This window comes from Anomaloglossus baeobatrachus, chromosome 2, assembly GCF_048569485.1.
Source record: "Anomaloglossus baeobatrachus isolate aAnoBae1 chromosome 2, aAnoBae1.hap1, whole genome shotgun sequence".
NCBI classification, from domain to species: Eukaryota; Metazoa; Chordata; class Amphibia; order Anura; family Aromobatidae; genus Anomaloglossus; species Anomaloglossus baeobatrachus.
In genome coordinates, this window is record NC_134354.1 from 732,418,908 (window position 1) to 732,438,282 (window position 19,375).

The 19,375-nt window shown below is 47.6% G+C and overlaps 1 protein-coding gene across 1 annotated transcript in view; it reads left to right on the forward strand.

Annotated features, from left to right (window-relative positions):
- MTMR6 (myotubularin related protein 6) overlaps positions 1-19,375 on the forward strand; it is an 80,393-nt gene that overhangs the window by 11,729 nt on the left and 49,289 nt on the right. Inside the window, exons 3-7 of the mRNA XM_075337377.1 lie at positions 703-865; positions 2,563-2,720; positions 4,439-4,567; positions 15,288-15,422; positions 15,503-15,635. Coding sequence (XP_075193492.1) covers positions 703-865; positions 2,563-2,720; positions 4,439-4,567; positions 15,288-15,422; positions 15,503-15,635 — 718 coding nt within the window. The remainder of the gene's footprint in view (positions 1-702; positions 866-2,562; positions 2,721-4,438; positions 4,568-15,287; positions 15,423-15,502; positions 15,636-19,375) is intronic.

Sequence of the window (19,375 nt, forward strand, 5' to 3'; positions counted from 1 at the left end):
TCATTTGAGAAAGGTGTTGATGAGACCCCATTAACTGCTTCCTACAAATGGTCCATTATGTCCCAAATGTGGTTCTCTTATGGCACTGGGATTCACCATCATTTTCAGAGGATGACACAGGCAATTGGTTTCCGGCTGTAATATACTGTACAGCTGACATCACATTGAAACGGGCAAGATCAGAGTTATCTCTACTCCCTGCTGTTTAACCCCCCAAATACCACAGTCAATAATGTCTTTGCACGTAAGGAGTGGGAGAAATCTTCCTCTGTAAACACAAAGGTAAAAAAATATGTAATAAAAAAAAGAAAGCTGTATAAACAGAAAAATAGAATAGTATGTTGCTTATTCCAAAATCAGGATGAAATCTGCCGCCTCATGAAATTCTGTGTGTCTGATGAAATGGTTTGGATTTTGGGGAATTGAAATCTGTTTTGCAGAATGAGGCTACCTTCACACATTCAGTGAGTCTTTTACCTCAGTATTTGTAGCCAAAACAAGGAGTGAGTCAAAAATACAGAACTTGTGCCTGTGTTTCTATTATTCTTCTCTTCTGATTGTTCCACTCCTGGTTTTGGCTGTAAATACTGAGGTAAAAAACTCACCAAATACTCATTGTGGGAACAAAGCCCAAAGGTACCAGAATTTTTTTCCACAGTTGAGGTTTCTGTCCACCTGACGTGTGTTCCTGCTCCACATTAGATCCTGCACCATCACATTGCTGCGGTGGAGAAGCTCGCCCTCACCACCACCGGCTGCCCCCTAGTGATCCAGTGCAAGAACTTCCGCGTGGTGCATTTCATAGTTCCCAAAGAGCGAGACTGTCATGACATCTACAACTCTCTGCTTCAGCTGTCCAGGCCAGGTAGGAGCACATCCAAGTCTTTATATGAGAGGGCATATATCTATATATACATCGGCTGCTGCGACTCTGCATGTGTTCATGAAAGTGGTAGTGCAGGGGGAACATTAGCAACCGGGGGCTGCAATTTTAAAGTTGATTTTAATCAATAGATCTTGGAATGATGATAATTTCTACAATTGGATGTGTTTAAAAAAAATGTCCCTGTGCTGAGATAATCCTATATATATGTCCCTGCTATGTGCTGTGTAATGGCCGTGTCTGATCGTACAGGGACATGGTCTGATCATACCACATCTCCTGGGCGGGGGAGGACACAAGAGAGTACATTACAGCACAAGATCATAGTTGATTATTTTTGTGAGGTAAAACATTCCCTGACTATTTTTAAAAGATGTTTTAACTCAAAGAAAGAATACTTTACGATCCCGTGCTGTAATGTCTTTATGCTTTATTACCTCCTCCCTGGCCCAGGAGCTGTGGTATGATCAGACCATGTCTTTGTACGGTCAGACACGACCATTACACAGTACATATTAGGGACACATATCGTATTTTTCGGTCTATAAGATTCACCAGACCATAAAACACACCTAGGTTTTAGAGGAGGAAAACAGGAAAAATTGAAGCAAAAAATGAGGGATCTGCTGCTGGCACTGTTATGGGGGTAATGTCCACCAATTCGCTGGTAGGTATGGTGGATGCCTGAATGAACACTCCACCAGGATGCGGTGACTTGATTGTCATTGTTATTGGCACTTACTCAGGTGGCAGCACCCAGCTGCACCTGCCATGTGTGACGCAGGCTCAGCTCTTGAGCCCGCTGCATACATCTGCAGTCACTACATGACATAATACCATAGTATATGTAGTGAAAAGTGGTTAAATCCTGTTTGGTATAAACCCAAAAAGCTACTCTCTATTACCGTATTTTTTAGATTATAAGACGCACTTTTTGCTCACAAAAATTTGGGAGAAAAATGAGGGGTGCGTCTTATAATTTGAATGTAGCTTACTGGGGGTGGTGGGGAGGGGTCACAGGAGGCGGGGTAGATGCTGCGGGCGCTGTGCTGCGGGCGGCAGACTGTGCTGTGAGCTTGGTGCTAGGCGCTGTAGTCAGGCAGGGACTGCTGTCATCGGTGCGGGCTTCAGATAATTGCGCCCAGAGTCGGCGCTTGTGCAGATAGTGCTCTCTGCTCAATGACAAGCCGAGATCTCATCTGCGCACGCACCGCCTCCGGCCCATTGATGTCCCAGCAGCGAACTTAAGGAAAATGGCACCCAGAGGTGTCGCGTACGCAGATAAGATCTTGGTTTGTCATTGAGCCGAGAGCTCAATCTGCGCTTGCGCCGCCTCTGGGCGCCATGTCTTTGAAGCCAGCAACATCGACAGCTTCTGGATGCTCCTCTTGCCTCACAGTGCCCGCAGCAAGTATCTGGGGCACCCGCGCACCACCCGCAGCATCGCTCTACTCCACCACTGCTGCCGCTCCCTCCTCCGGTAAGACAGCACCGAATTATAAGACCCATTTTTTTTCTCTAAATTTGGGGTACATCTTATAATTCGGTGTGTCTTATAAAACGAAAAATATGGTAAATTGTATTGCAGTCATATGAGTTTACATGCACCCACCAAAAAACCCCACAGAAAACATTCTCATCATAGTCTAATATGTCAGTAATCCTTATTTTTCTATTAGTCCGATATGAAGAGCTCTACGCGTTTTCCTACAATCCGAAGCAAAAGGAGGCAGAGCGGGTGCTGGGCTGGCAATGCATAGACCTGAAAGAGGAGTACAGGCGGATGGGAGTCCCTAATACTTACTGGCATCTCTCCGATGTGAACAGAGGGTATAAGGTAACTGCACCTCTGGGGGCCCGGAGTCGGGTTATTGAAATGCGGAAATGTCTCCAAAACTAACAACACATTAGGCAACTGCTATTTATGCAGCTTCATATCTTCTTAGCTTGACTATATCAGGTCATACATTGCAGACATATCCGTATTTTTTGGGGGGAATGTTCACTGTATTGTGTAGCCATATTTGAGGTGTGTATATCTTTTTTTCCTATACTTTAACAGCTCTCAAATTCTACCAGGTAGACTTAGGGGTACTTTGCACACTAAGCCAATGCTGCGATGCCGAGCGCGATAGTCCCTGCCCCCGTCGCAGCTGCGATATCCTTGTGATAGCTGCTGTAGTGAATATTATCGCTACGCCAGCTTCACATGCACTCCCCTGCCCTGCGACGTCGCTCTGGCCGGCGAACCGCCTCCTTATTAAGGGGGCGGGTCGTGCGGCGTCACTGCAACGTCACACGGCAGGCGGCCAATAGGAGCGGAGGGGCGGAGATGAGCGGGATGTAAACATCCCGCCCACCTCCTTCCTTCCGCATAGCAGACGGGAGCCGCGGTGACGCCGGTAGGAGATGTTCCTCGCTCCTGCGACTTCACATACAGCGATGTGTGCTGCCGCTGGAGCGAGGAACAACATCGGACCGTCGCGTCAGCGTAATTAAGAAATTCGCCGACGCTACACTGATGATACGATTACGACACTTTTGCTCTCATTAATCGTATCATCTAGGATTTACACACTACGATGTCGAGAGCGACGCAGGAAGTGCGTCACTTTCGACATGACCCCACCGACATCGCACCTGCGATGTCGTAGTGTGCAAAGCCCGCCTTGGGCTACATGCGCACGCTGCGTTTTTGGCTGCAGTTTTGTCTGAACTTTCTGACATTTGAATTCCCAGCAAAGTCTGAGAAGTCAGATTTGCTATGCGCACATTGCAATTTATTTGTCAGCGTTTTATTTGTCAAAATGCAGCATGTTCATTCTTCCTGCGTTTTTGTCAACATTTGTCACAAAAGCGCACCAAAAACACACCTACAATTACAAGCATTTTTTGTGACATTTCCAGGCTCTCGCTCACAAGGTGCAGTTTTGGCTGCATTTTGGCTGCAGTTTTGGCTGCATTTTGGCTGCAGTTTTGGCTGCAGTTTGTGAACACAAAAAGATGCAGCGTGCGCATGTAGCCTTAAAGGAATTGTCCATTTTTATGAAACAATGGAACCAAATGCTAATAACACTTTATAAAGCAGAATAATAATTTACAGATCTATTGTAGCCCCTGCGGCTCCTCCTCTGCGGCTCCTCGCTGGACTGCAGTAGGGGCATCTTCTTTTACAACACATGACTGCTGCAGCCAATCACTTTACTCATCGATGATGCTGAGGGTGACCAGACTGCTGAGCCCAGTGATTGGCTGCAGTTTTGTGCTATAGATAGGACATGAATTTAGCGTAGATCAGCCACCATCTTCTCACTACAAGGTGAACGTCACGCTTCGTCTCCTAGAGTTTTCTCAGCATCTCTCTAACCGTGTTAGTCCTGATTCACTAGTCTATAACCTCTGGTCTGTGTTTAGATTGCAATACCCGGCCTTACCGTTGGGTCTCCTGACAATTCAAGTCAGGAGACCCTCCGGTCAGGCCCGTATTGTGATCTGAGCATGGCCTGTATATCACGGGTGAGTGACCCCGTCCTTACTTTATATTTTACTTTTCAGGTATGTGAGACTTACCCCAGAGACCTGTACGTGCCGGTTACTGCTAGTAAGCCGATCATTGTGGGAAGCTCAAAGTTCAGAAGTAAAGGCAGGTTTCCAGTGCTGTCTTACTATCACCAGGAGACACAGGTATCTATTTCTGAGATGTACAAATCTTCTTTTGATGGCTGGGGTAATGTGGAGAATAGGTACTACATCAGTTTTGTTTTCCTGATGCAGAAGTCCAAATATCCTGTATATACCGGGATATCCACACAATTGGTGACGGGTATATCTCTGTATGCCGTGAACCTAACTCGAAATGTCACTCTCTGGGTTAAAAACCACCATGTCTGGGCAGCCAGATTCCAGCTATAAAGGGGAATGACCACAGCCTGGTTATAGGGCGAAGTGCGCAATCAGAAAGAGATGCACTTCAGACACATCAAAAGTTAGGGTACCAATATACAAAGATATATCTTGCCATGGTGACCGGGCTCACATGCGTTTTTTGGTGTTTTTTTTTTTTTCTTCAAAATATTCCTATAGCAGTAATGCAATACCAGAGTTCCCTTATTCATTGTTATCATTGTAGCATTCTAGAGTGCAGCTGTATATGTTTCGTAGTTGTGTTTTCAGCTAGCACCTGTTCACACATATTGGATGTGCGGGTCAGTCTTTTTGATGTGTTTGTTTGTAGTACATTACATGGACACACATTTCAGAATAAAAAATATTAATTGGAGCCCTTTTTTAACTTTATTTAAAGAACTTGTCATGGTTCCACTCCGGGGTTCGAACCTGTGGTCTCTGGTTGTTACTCGGTTTCCCTCTTGGTTGGCCATAGCCTCTTGTGTGTTGGTCCAACTGCTGAATGATCTCATGTCTTTCTTTCGTATTCTCTGCTTTACTTCTATTCACATGTGTGCTCTTTCTCATTTGCTTTGCCCAATCACATTTTGGGAGGGGCTATTTATACTCACTACTCACATGCCTCAGTGCTGGCTATATTTCTAGATGGATGGTTGTCTGGAGTCGTAGCTCCTCGGTTAAGGTTTTTTTTACTGAGACTCCTATTTTGTTTTATTTAAGTTTGGGAGGGTTTCCACATATTATGTTATTCTTTTTTGTTTCTTGTATTCCATCATTCCTGTATGACTGTGTTTGCATGTTCCTAGCCCTGTATCTCACCCTCTGATTGTGTGCACTTCATTTATGTTTATTGTTGTTTTTGTATCAACAGTTTTTGTGTTATACTTTGTTTATAGCTTAGGGACAGTTAAGGACACTCAGGGGCGACGACAAGTGATGGCGTCATTACATGATCGTAGGGTGCCAACTTCTGCTGCCAGGCAGGGACAAATCAGGTTGAGATTTAGGGCAAGTACTAGACTGTTTTGGGACTTGTGGATTTTTTGTTTTAAATCTCCCTTGGTTTGCCCATTCCCTCAAGCGTGTTATACGGGCATCACACGGGACGATATATCGGGCGATCTCATGAGCGACGTGACACGCCCAGATCGTATTTACGATTTGCCGAGATCGCTCATAGGTCATTTATTTGCTGTCACACGTAACGATCTCAAAAACGACGCATCAGCTATCAACGATAAATTGTTTGACCCAGGCGGTCGTATGAATGTTGTTCGTCGTTGGCAAGGTGTCAAACGGAGCAATATGTCGGCTGCATCCCCAAAAGCAAACCATTTTTTAAAAATGAACGACGTGTCAACGATCCACGATTTTCATCCGATTTGCAGTCATTTAGAGTCGCTCGTAGGTGTCACACGCAACGACGTCGCTAACTATGCCGGATGTGCGTCACAGAATCCGTGACCCCCGACGACATATCGCACGATAGATCGTCTCATGTGACGCCTGCATTAGGGTTCAGTCGTAACTGAACTCTTTTATAATATGAATTATATCAAACAATGAATACTTCAAGAAGCAAACCATTTCATATGGCACTGAATGTAATGAAGCAGCCGCCGGGGAGACCGTCCTCCTCTGTTCATAGAAACAGAATCAGAGCCCTATTCTTTTAGTAATTGCAGCTGAAATAGAGGTGATGAAAGGGAAATTTAAGACATTGTCCACTACTTTTACACTGATGGCCTATCCTTAGGATAAGTCATCAATGTCCGATTGGCCCGGGTCTGACATCCATCACCCCCACCGATCAGCTGTTCTCGGTGTCGGCAGCAGCTGGACATGCTCGGTTCCGCAGCTGCACCGTCTTCTGATAGTGGCTGCGGTCGTCTTCTGCACATCCGCCCCCTATTGATCTGAATAGGTAGCAGATATGCAGTACCCCGCCGCCGCTATCAGTTGACTGAGCAGCTCTGGAACTAAGCGCTGCTGCCGCCACCGAGAACAGCTGATCGGTGGGGGTGCAGGGTGTCGGACCCTGACAAATCAGACATAGATGACCTGTCCTAAAGGGTGCTTTACACGCTGCGACATCGCTAGCGATAGCTAGAGATGTCATGCGCGATAGCACCCGCCCACGTCGCTCTTTCGTCATGGGGTGATCGCTGCAGTGGCGAAAAATATCGCTCCGGCAGCATCACACGCACATACCTGCTTAGCTATGTCGCTGGAGACACCGAACAATCTCTCCTCTAAGGGGGAGGTTAGTTCGGCGTCCCAGCGGCGTCACTAAGCGGCCGCCCAATAGCAGAGGAGGGGCAGAGATGAGCGACCGGAACATGCTGCCCACCTCCTTCCTTCCTCATTGCCGATGGACACAGGTAAGGTGATGTTCGTCATTCCTGCGGTGTCACACATAGCGATGTGTGATGCCGCAGGAACGACGAACAACCAGCGGCATGCACCACCAACGATATGATGATAAGGAGCAACGTGTCAACGATCAACGATTTTTGACACTTCTGCGCTCCTTTTAGTCACACACAACGATATCGCTAACGGCGCCGGATGTGCGTCACAAACACTGTGACCCCGACGATATATCATTAGCGATATCATTGTGTGTAAAGTACCCTTAAGGAGAGGCCATGAATGTAAAAGTAGTGGACAAGCTGTTTTATTTTGTTTTTTTTTCTTTCTAAAGAATCCAGGCTATTTGTTACTGAATTCCTTCAGGCTGACAAATATTCGTTGCGTTTTACATACGTTTACGTTTCATGTCCACTTAGAGCGAAAGTATCATTAGAAAATGACTTATTGTTTTAATGAGGTTGTCACGGGGTCCTTCTCCGGTATCACACAATCCACAGAGATGAGTGACAATCAAAATAACATTTATTCCAAGCAAATCAGGGAGTTCATAAAATAATCCACCACACAGAGGGCAATATCGTCCAGAAACACGAATATAGTCCAGTAAGGCCGCGCTCACATCAGCGGTATTTTGCCGCAAAACCGGATCCGTCACAAACGCGTTTCAGCTCCCTTCATTTCCTATGGAATCACATGTTGCCGCAATTCCATAGGAAATGAAGGGAGCTGAAACGCATTTGTGATGGATCCGGTTTTGCGGCAAAAATACCGCTGATGTGAGCGCGGCCTAAGCGATAAATGTCCAGGTCTCTCTGGGGAACCTCAGCTTGTCCCACAGAGGATGAATCTTCCTGCTTCTGTCTTGTAGTTCTCAGACAGACTGAGTAATCCCCAAGTAAACAGCGAGTTTGGTTGGATTCCAGGCCCCCTCCCCTAGACCTATAGACAGAAACACTGTAGGGGGTGAGTCCCAGTATTTGGAGAACTGGGGAGTAAACAATGGATAGTCAAGAAATGGGGGTTTAACAAAAAGAAAGCAAATGGTAAGTGAGCTAAGTTACTTAACTTGAATGAATGGAGCAAGGCTCCTAAAATATGAACATACATAGAATGGTACACAGCCCCCATATCACACCATCACAGAGGTTTTTGTGTTACATGGAATTTTTTTTTTAAATGTTTGGCAATGTTTTTTTTTTGTTTTTTTTTACTTCCAGATTTTTTTTTTAATAAAGAACAAAATTAGTAATCTTGAAATCTGGCCACTAGGACTTTTATTCAACTTGCTGTTCTTTCATGAAGAATTTCTTTATCGTTCCTATGGGAGACCCAGACCATGGGTGTATAGCTACTGCCCCCGGAGGACACACAAAGTTACTACACTCAAAAACGTGTAGCTCCTCCCTCCTAGCATATACACCCCCTGCTAGCCAGATCTAGCCAGTTTCTTGCTTTGTGTCAGGAGGATCCACACACATACATGCATCCTTTTTTTGATTTTTCATTTTTTCTAAAGATTTGGAAGAAAAGCGGGTCCACTGGACTCCCGGCATGTCCCTTCACACTCCCCTGGCGGCAGTGCTGTTAAGGTTGACTTCAGGGCAGGAGCCCTTCATGCCGCGCTCCTTCAACATCCCTTAGGGGCTCTGGTTTGAAGTGGGAGCCAACTCGGTTCTCACTGCCTTGCAGGAGACCGGCCTCCATCCGCAGCCCTTGTGCAGGACCCTGCTGGACGGAGCACTGACCCCCACCCCACAGGGAATGGACCCTGCGTCTCAAAGCTAAGTATAGAGACGCTTATTCAGAGGGTCTTTCTGCAATGTGGGGCACTTTTATTGGGGGGGACAGTGATTGCTTGATAATGCTGCCTTGTTTACTGTGTTTCCGGCCGGTTCCACAGTTTTTACTGAGAACCGCGCCGACGATGCCTGATTTTCGGCCGCATGCATAACTCTAGGCCCCGGCTTCAGCCGCGGCCTAGTTTCGTTTCGTTCCCCTGCATGTCAGGCATGCAGGGGGACGCTGCAGAGCCGCCCGCCGGCCGCTCTGCACAGGGGAGGACGCTCCTCTTTGAGGAGATGATTCCCTCCCCTGTACATCTCCTTCGCCCTCCGATTCCCGCTCCTGGGTTAACCCCCGCCTCCCCCCCTCACTCTGGCGCCATTTTCTCAGCGTCTTAGACACTGGTCGGCGCTGGCTGCTCTGCAGCAGAGGGAGGGAATACTAGCTGAGGGTCCAGGTTTGGAATCCGGAGGGCACTCATAATATGGCCTGATAAGTCACAACCTCTGGTTGTGCACTTTTTATACACTCTCAGGCATTCTGAAGGAGTTAATTCTTTATCATAGAATCTCCTCCTCAGCAGCATGTCTCACTCTAGCAGCAAAGCTCCAAGGCTGTACACTACATGTTCTGCATGTAACCTCATATTGCCTGAACCGGCACACTGTAATGGTTCTTAGGTGGGAGTCTCCCCAGGCTGAACCCCTGTCTTGGGTATTCTAGGCATTCTAGACAGAGCCCCCACCTCTGCAGCATGTCTCACAGAGCGAGCCTGCAGGCTGTTTTTTATTATCCACTGCAGGTAGTCTCGTACGGCTATACCGAGCTCCTAACCACTGTGGCCCCTCAGCATGGGGGCTCATTAATGGTCCCTCCAGCTGCTCCGGTTTCGGTGGCTGACCCCCATGGGAATCCTATTTCCAGGGGTCGGCTGTCCCGGCATCTGCTGAGCATGCCAGCCCCCTTCTCAGGGCGTTCTCTGCTCGCTCGGCTAAGCTCACAAGGGACTCTCCTTCTGGGCTCAGACCCCGTTCTCCTGACAGGGAGACGCAGGGTCCCCTGTCCTCCCCGTCCCGCAGCTCCGATTACGAGCTGATTCACCGGACGAGGAAGATGTCTCTACCACAGACACGGACGCTACTTTATGTACATTGATCCGTCCGTAGGTGACGCAGATGCGAATGATGGCTTGCGTCCATTATTCTTGTGTCCGCCTGATCAGGGGAGTATTCCCCGCTGGCAGAAAGGCACAGTTTACCTTTAGCAGGTCAAGGAGTGTGTTACTTAACCACTCCAGTTTTCAGCCTGCTGCGTCCAAGCCCACAGCCTATCCTGCAGACCCCACAGCGGGGTTCTGCTGCCTGTCTCCCCCTCCCATCAGAGAGGGTAGCCACTCCGGTCTAGACTGCCCGGTTAGTTGTATCAGTGGCTGACGGCACCTCTATAGGATTCTACCGTACATTAATTTTGTACTGGACCTTAATCCGCTCTGAGCTTCCCCGAAGCGTGTTTCGGAGGACTGTGTTTCCCCTGTCCACCAATGGTGGTCAAGAAGTGGGCTCATTCACTTCAGGTGGCTCAGCCCGGACCGTTATGTCAGTGGCTGATGGCTCCTCACTTAAGGTTCTGCGGTCCGCCCGGTTGTCCTTTGGGCCAAGTCGGTATGGGGACGGCAGGAGCTTCTTTCTCCTCAGCTTACAGCAGTGCGGTTTTTTTGTACCTTCTCTGCTTCTCTGGAGGAGATGCATTCTCTCACATGCCCAAAACGGTTCCCTGAACTTCCAGACTTCAGTCTTTTCATCCTCTGCCAGGTCTGCCATGCTGGACGCCGCACGGCGGTGGTCTGGGCTACCTTCCTCGCTATCCGCAGGCTCCTGTGGCTTCGGAATTGGAAGGCAGATGCCTCTATGGAGGTTCCTGGCTGGGCTCCCCCTTGGTGGGACCAGTTTCCCCGGAACCAAGCTAAGTGAAATTAAGGAGCTCTTGGCGGGGAGTGTTCTTCCTCGCCACAAACCTAAACCAGGGAACCTGTCCAGGGCAGGAATCAGTTGAGGTTTCGATGGTTTCCGTTCCTCCATCTGATCGTCCTCTAGCTCAGCCTAGGTTCATGGAACCAAATGGCTCGAAGCTGCGTCTTCAGAAGACCGCAGGAGATGCTGTCACTGAGTCAGCTTCCTCCGAGCTATTTAGCCACGCCAACAACCTCCTTGGTCGGTGGCAGGCTCTCTCCACTTGGCGACGTAGGGTTCTAACACGTCTCCGTTAAGTGGGGGCGAGATTATATCTCCCTTGGCTACAGGATGGACTTCTGTCCACCCGCCAAACAGATTTTTTCTGTCAACTCCTCCCGGCTCCAAGGCCGCCGCCTTCTCACAGGCTGTGGCATTTCTTGCTGGCCAATGGAGTAATTGTACCGCTTCCCGACTGGGAACGGTTCTGAGATTTTTGCTTAAATCTATCCTAGTCCCCGATGAGGGCGGTGCCTTCCGACCTGGATCCTTAGCTTTTCAAGCATAGCCAGGTGGGGCGTTTTCACAGGAGTCTCGGTTTTTTTCCGTGTGTTTTTCTCACCGGATCAATCAAGAGCCCAAGGAGATTCCTTAGCAGCCATCGGCATCAGAGCTGCCTATCGGCAGGAGTCAATCGCAGTTTCTCACCAGCGTTGACTACGTTTTGACAATCGGAGTGGTCCAATTCGTGGCTCTTCCCTTGGGATTAGCCAAGGCCCCTCAAGTATTATCATCCAGGCAGCTGTGATTACGGTCCTGCCCCCCTAGGGTTTGGCAGTGATCTTTTGCCCTGGTCAGCCTTCTTGTTGGGGCTTCATCCAGTGTTCACCCTTAGCAGAGTGCTTCGCTCACTCTCGCCACTCTGACCTATGCGGGTGGCTTGTCTTTCTGTCAAAGTCCACTCTGACTTCGAACCAGGGACGTCAATGGAAGCGGTTCCTTGCCCAGTTTCCCCTGCGTCCTCTGAGACTGGATGTTTTCCGCTGTACAAGCGAACTCAATCCTCCCACGGGGTGGTGGCTTCGCCACTGACCAGAGGCTCGTTTCAGTGGTGGCTTCGGCCACTCTGTCTCAGGGGCGCTCCTCTCTGGCCCGTCCCGGGTGATCCTCACCAGGATACTAGCCTATCCGCCTGGGGAGCAGGATATCTCCACCGTGGAGCGCAGGGCGCTTGGACTCTGTCCGAATCAGCCCTCTGGATCAATGTGCTGGAAATCACTGCTGTATTTCTGGCTCTCCAAGCCTTCACCATCTGTGGGCGGCTAGGCACATTCGAGTCCAGTCGGACAACGAGACAGCGTTTTCCTATTTCAGCTTCCAGGGCGGGACGCTCAGCCGCCTGGCAATCTTGGCGGCTCAACATTCTTCAGTGGACAAGGGACTCCTAGTCCACTGTATCCGCAGTCCACATCCTAGATGTGAAAACTACGAGGCAGGCTATTTCAGCTGTCCAACCGCGGTCCACAATCCCCCCTCTACCCCTTGTCCAGAGTCCTGCGCAGGATCGGTAAAGGGGGCCGTCGATTCATTCTTCCAGACTGACTCAAGCGGGCTTGGTCCTCTGACCTGCTCCTTCTGTCCGTTGGGTTGCCATGCCATCTTCCGGACCGTTCAGACCTTTTCCCAAATGGTCCGTTTTTCCCGTCAGAATTCTGGATCTCAGAATAACGGCATAGCTCTTGAGTCCTGGATCTTAGTGACTTCTGATATCCTTCCCGAAGTCACCTCTGCCTTGACTCGAGCTCCAAAGTGTCCTTTGACCTTTTTGGCCTAGCCGACCCTCCTGTCCCTTCCACAGTCCGGTCTACAGCTAGGACTATCCCTCATTAAGGGACAGGTCTCGGCCCTGTCAGTATGTGCCAGCGGCGTATCGTCCGGCTGGCTCCGGTGCGCTCCTTTAAGGGCGCATCTCACATCATTCCGCTTTTCCGGCGGCCTATGGAGACCTGGGACCTTAATCCGGTCCTCCCGGTTCCCGGAAACCCCCCTTTGCGCCTCTTGGGGAGGTTCCGTTGTTTCATCTTTCACAGAAAGGTACACCTTCTAGTGGCTATAATTTCCCGCCTGAGAGTTCTGGCTGCACTCTCTCGGAGTCGTCCCCCTTTTTTGGTCTTTTGCATCAAGACAAGGTGGTCTTCGTCCGACTCCGGACTTTTTTCCCTAGGTGGTTTCTGCCTCCACCTTATCCGGGGCAATTTTCCTGCCTTCCTTTTGTCCGGCTCCTGTTCATCGCTTGAGGAAGCGTTGCATATCCTGGATCTGGTGCGGGCGCTCCGGATCTATGTGTCTCGCACCGCCGTTATTAGGCGGTGCACCTCTCTAGTGCTGACTGGTCGTCAGCGTAATGGTCTCTCGGCATCTAAGCTGACCCTGATGTTGGCCTAGGTCGGCCATTTCCGAGACCTATGAGTGTACTCAGGTGCCTTCCCCGCTGGGGATCGGGGCACATTTGGTCAGACCTGTCGGCGCCTTTATTTTTGGGCTTTCAGGCACCAGGTTGCGGCTCAGTAGGTCTGTCAGACTGCAGCTCAAATTAGTCTGCATGCTTTTTCGAAGCACTCCCAAGGCATGCCCATGCTTTGGCAGACGTGGGCTTGGACAGACGCATTTTTCCGGCGTCTGTCGCCCATTTGTGAAGTTAGGTTTGCCTGCTTCTCAGTTGTCTGTTTATTCCCACCCATGGACTGCTTTGGAACGTCCCATGGTCTGGGTCTCCCATAGGAACGATAAAGAAAAAGAGAATTTTGTTTACTTACCGTAAATTCTTTTTCTTATAGTTCCGTCATGGGAGACCCAGCACCCTCCCTATGCCTGTTGGCAGGTTTCTTGTTCCGAGTGTCTTCACCGGCTGTTATTGTTGTAGACAGAGGTTCCGGTTCTTCCGGGTTTTACTCTGTCTCTTCTTGTGGGTGGATGTCCTCCTTCAGCTTTTGCACTAAACTGGCTAGATCTGGCTAGCAGGGGGTGTATATGCTAGGAGGGAGGAGCTGCACGTTTTTGAGTGTAGTAACTTTGTGTGTCCTCCGGGGGCAGTAGCTATACACCCATGGTCTGGGTCTCCCATGACGGAACTATAAGAAAAAGAATTTACGGTAAGTAAACAAAATTCTCTTTTTTCTGCAGGCTCGTTATCATCATAGTCAGAATTACAATGACCGGTAATATCTCTATACACAGCTGATCGCACTGGATCCTCCAATCACAGTAGGGGATATCACAGCTGAGCTGCTTCCTTTCAAAAACATTTTTTTGCACATGCTCATTAAAACCTTCAATACAAAAGATCGGGTCGCACTGTTTCTTGTGACTATGTACATGTGTTGTTTACTGAAACAACAGGAAGTTAGAGTTAGAGTTCAAAAGCCCCAGTGGTCAGTGTGAATATTGCAAGGTTTATATTTTAATACAGATTGTGATATGGGGGGAAAAAAAATCATTGCCAAAAATATTTATAAAGTAAATTTAACACAAAAACCTCATTTAAACAATGGGTTATTTTCAGTTTTTTAGTTCCCTGTTATTAGTGCCCCTCTGAAGCGCACCAGCACTATCATGCTGATTCTATAGAGACCTTTAGTTGTCACCTTGGATGTAATATTTTAGAAACACAAGGAAGTAGAGTTTGTAAAATGAGCAGCTTTTTGATTGGCAGCAACTGCAGCAGCTGATAGCTGGGGTGGGTTTTGATAGTGATTCCCGCCCCCTGACTGGTGTTCCTCCCCCTATCTGTTATTTTATGCTAATTCTATTATAGAAGTGTTTTACTAAGTGGCTAGAAGGACCTTTGCTGATGTCATACCCATGTGACCAGAAGGGGCGGGGTCTTAACTAACAGAAAAATAATGTTGCTTCCTGGTATCAGCTATTTTGGCTTAGACCCCGCCCCTTCTTGTCACATGGGTATGACATCAGCAAAGGTCCTTCTAGCCACTTAGTAAAACGCTTCTATAAAATAATTAGCAAAAATAAGAGGGAGGATGGACAGGCAGGTGTTGGGAATCAAAACCCATCCAGCTATCAGCCGATTGGCAGCTGCTGCCATTCATAAAGCTACTCATTTTACAAACTTTACTTGCTTGTCTTTCTAAACCTAAACATCCTAGCTGACAGCTAAGGGTATGTATAGAATCAGCCTGATAGTGCCAGTATAGCACTGGCTTTAGGTTATATAGGAAAATTCTGGTGATTGGTGCGCTTTAAGTGAGCACTGTGTGCCATTGTACAGTACTATTGGTGATATTGTGCAGAGTGATCAATTAATCCAATTAATCAATCCATATTTGAGTCACTCTTATTAATTAGTCATCCATATGATTTTGTTTTATTCTGGTTAGGTGGCCATCTGCCGGTGTAGTCAGCCCTTGTCGGGTTTTAGTGCCCGGTGTCTGGAAGATGAGAACATGCTGCAGTCAGTCAGTAAAGCCAATCCTGAATGGCGGTCCATGTACGTCATGGATACTAGACCCAAGGTAAGTGCCGCGGCTTCTGCATATTTCTTGTTGTCTGAGTCCTGGCCTATTTCATGAGAACACGTTTTTTCACTTTATAGCTGAATGCCATGGCAAACAGAGCGGCGGGAAAAGGCTACGAGAACGCGGACAATTACTCTAATATTAAGTTCCAGTTTGTGGGAATTGAGAATATTCATGTTATGAGGTCGAGTCTGCAGAAGCTGATGGAAGGTACGTGCTGGGGTCTATTCTGGTGTAATGTGGACGTACAGCAATGGAGCGTAATTGTGGTCAGATTGTAATGGAAGCCACTGGTTTATTAAAGGGAATCTGTCAGCAGGATTTTGTTATGTAAGCTGAAGACTGCATACTGCAAGGGTTAAAACAGAATTTCAGGGATGCCTGTCTTGTCAAGGTCCGATCTGTTGTTTACTTGCTATGATTCTTTAACCAGCAGAACTTATCATTGCTCAGACTACAAAGTCCGGCATGCCCCCTCCTGTGATTGACAACTCACAGTCAATATACAATCTCTATAGAGAGCCTGATGTGGGCGGACACAGCTCTCTCAGCTCTGCTACATGGCTAAACCTAAAAATTCTTGATTGTGTCAGAACAGCTGCAGCCAGTAATCTATTGATACATCATTGGATTCAGGATCTCTTTGCCTACACCATGCTGTTTCAGTTGAGGTAGAAAAAGCTGCTGACAAATTCCCTTTAAAGGGAACCAAACATCAGGATTTTGGTATATAAGGTGCAGCCAGTGCAGTACTGGCACTATCAGGCACAGGCTGTACATACCATTAGTGGGCGGTTCGGATGTTTAGGCTGTGAAATCCATGTTTATGAAATTGAAAATTCATCCACTTATTGATTGACGTGTGCACCTCTCCAGATAATATCCGGGCGGGTTATGCACATGATTAAACGACCCAACCCCCACCCCCCGCCTGTTCCTCCCTCTCTCTGGCTGTATGCAAATTTCTCTATTCAGAAACACGGCGTCGGAGTTTGCGCCTGCGCATAGCGCTTATCTCCGGCGCCATGTTTTTGAAGCCTGCATACAGTGTTTGGTGTCTGAGAGGGCGACGCTTGCGCCCTCGCTTCTTCATATCTCGTTGTGACAGCAGGAGTGCGCGCGGTGTCACAACAGGACTGAAGAACAGCTGATCTTTCCGATTAGCTGCAGCAGACGTCTGCTACGATATAGTCTGCTGCAATTAATCGGTAAGATCAGCTGTTCTCCAGTCCTGTTGTGACCGCGCGCACTCCTGCTGTCACAACGAGATATGAAGAAGCGAGGGCGCAAGCGTCGCCCTCTCAGACACCAAACACTGTATGCAGGCTTCAAAAACATGGCGCCGGAGATAAGCGCTGTGCGCAGGCGCAAACTCCGATGCCGTGTAACTGAAGATTAGTAATTTGCATACAGCCAGAGAGAGGGAGGAACAGGCGGTGGGAGGGGGGGGGGCGCGGGGATACATGTGCATAACCCGCCCGGACATTATCTGGAGAGGTGCACACGTCAATCAATAAGTGGATGAATTTTCAAACTTCATAAACATGAATTTCACAGCCTAAACATCCGAGCTGTCCACTAATGGTATGTACAGCCTGTGCCTTATAGTGCCAGTACTGCACTGGCTGCACCTTTTATACCAAAATCCTGATGTTTGGTTCCCTTTTGCTTTCCTTGCAGAATCTCTTTAGTTACTACCTATCTGCAGAATAGGTTGTAACTTACTGATCAGTGATTTTGTGACAGCTGGAACCACCACTGATCTGCAGAACTGGGAATTTTTATACCCATTACAAAATGATGCAGCAGGTGGAATGACCAACCACCTCTCCATTAATTTTGTACTGGGCTAGAAGAACAAACTAGTTACTAGTACTGGGCACTTGAGCATGGTAGTGCCCGCTCATCACTAGTTACAAGTACCGAGCACCGGAGCATGGTAGTGCCCGCTCATCACTAGTTACGAGTACTGAGCACCCGAGCATGGTAGTGCCCGCTCATCACTAGTTACAAGTACCGAGCACCGGAGCATGGTAGTGCTCGCTCATCACTAGTTACAAGTACAGAGCACCCGAGCATGGTAGTGCCCGCTCATCACTAGTTACAAGTACCGAGCACTGGAGCATGGTAGTGCCCGCTCATCACTAGTTACAAGTACAGAGCACCTGAGCATGGTAGTGCCCACTCATCACTAGTTACAAGTACAGAGCACCCGAGCATGGTAGTGATCGCTCATCACTAGTTACAAGTACCGAGCACCGGAGCATGGTAGTGCCCACTCATCACTAGTTACCAGTACAGAGCACCCGTGCATGGTAGTGCCCGCTCATAACTAATTAAGAGTACCGGTAGTACATGGCAGTGCTCGTTCATCACTAGTTACCATCTATCCTGTGCATAAGTGATAAGTTGTTTTCACCAGAGAACCCGTTTAAGGATTTTCCCTATTGACATCAATGGAGTGGAAAAACTCTATAACTAATCACATTTTCTTCGAACCACGAAAAAAGATGTTTTTTTTTAATACTTTTTTTTTTTCTACCAAGCTTAAAATAAAATGTATTTGCACCACCTCCCCTAGCAATTTGGAGCCTCCGAGGCCTTTCCGGCCTCCATCAATCAAAAGTGCATCATGCTGCAGATCAGTGCAGGGCCTAGCAGTCAGGACTCCCTCCGATCTGAAAGGATAACCCCCTTTAACTTCTTCAGTATGGTGAGAAGTAAAAAAAAATGTCACTTGCACAGTAAAGTTCCTTGTGCATCACTTCCTTAGACAGCATTACAGTAGTTCCCGGTACCAATGTGCAGAGAAAACGCTTCATTTAAGTGGAAGCCCCACTACTCACTGGGGGCCTGTCCATCCATTACTTTTTATGGTGGGGAATGCCCTCTAATTAGACAGGTGAAGTATTTTTAAAGTAATTTCTTTTTTTGATATTAATGGAATTTTACTTTTTCTATTTCACTGTTTATTTTCAGGAGGTGCAAAAGACTTGAAATTTTTTTCTTTTTCTAAATACTTTACATTGTGTCCTTCCTCTATTATTCCTTCCTTCTGACCCGGTGGTGACTACTACTAGTTAAAGGGAAGGGGCATGGTAACATCCAATTGTCAATTTACATTTGAAGGGTGAATAAGAGAGCAGCAGCAGAACAAACTGTTATTAGAGAAGATACTTAAGGATTGTCATTTTTTGGGAATACACGTATATACTTAAAAGGAAAGGTCAGGATTGCCCACTGCTTCTCTTCAAAGGAGTTGTCTGGGGTAAAAAAAGAAAAGTTTCCCAGTTGTTTGGATCTGTATTGAATAAACTACACTACTCACAAGACGTTAGGGACTTTTGGGTTTCGGGCGAAATTTCATTGTGATCCTAAACTGTCCTCTAACCTTTTCAGGTGACCTTAATGTGACCTTCTCTAATCTTCTGACTGCACATCTCAGACTGTTCAATGTTTCAGGACTTTTTGCACAACTTTCTATTCTCTAACAAGGAGCCTAATGACAAAATTCACAAGAGGTGTTTGATCCATGAATTGCCCAATAATTTCGGAGTTCATTAGAATTAGTATTAAACAGTCCTTATCATGCTGTTAAAATTTTGACATCATGAGACCCAGACGAACCTAACAATTGAGCATCAGTATCTCGCCATTGCGAGGCTTCAAGCAGGATGTTCTGAGACAGAATTGGCCACTGAGCTTAGAGTGTCATAGAGTGTCACCACCAGGTTGTACAGAGATACAGAGAGACTAAAGAGTCACAGAACAGCAGAGAAGTGGACGTCCTTTGGCCACATCCCACACTGATGATGGTATCAGTGTGAGCAATGCCCTTTGGAACAAATGATGAATACCACACAACTCCCGACACAATTAATGGAGGTGAGAGGAGCCCAAGTGTCACATTAGACCATTTGAAACTGTTTACATCAGTGTGGTCTGTGTGT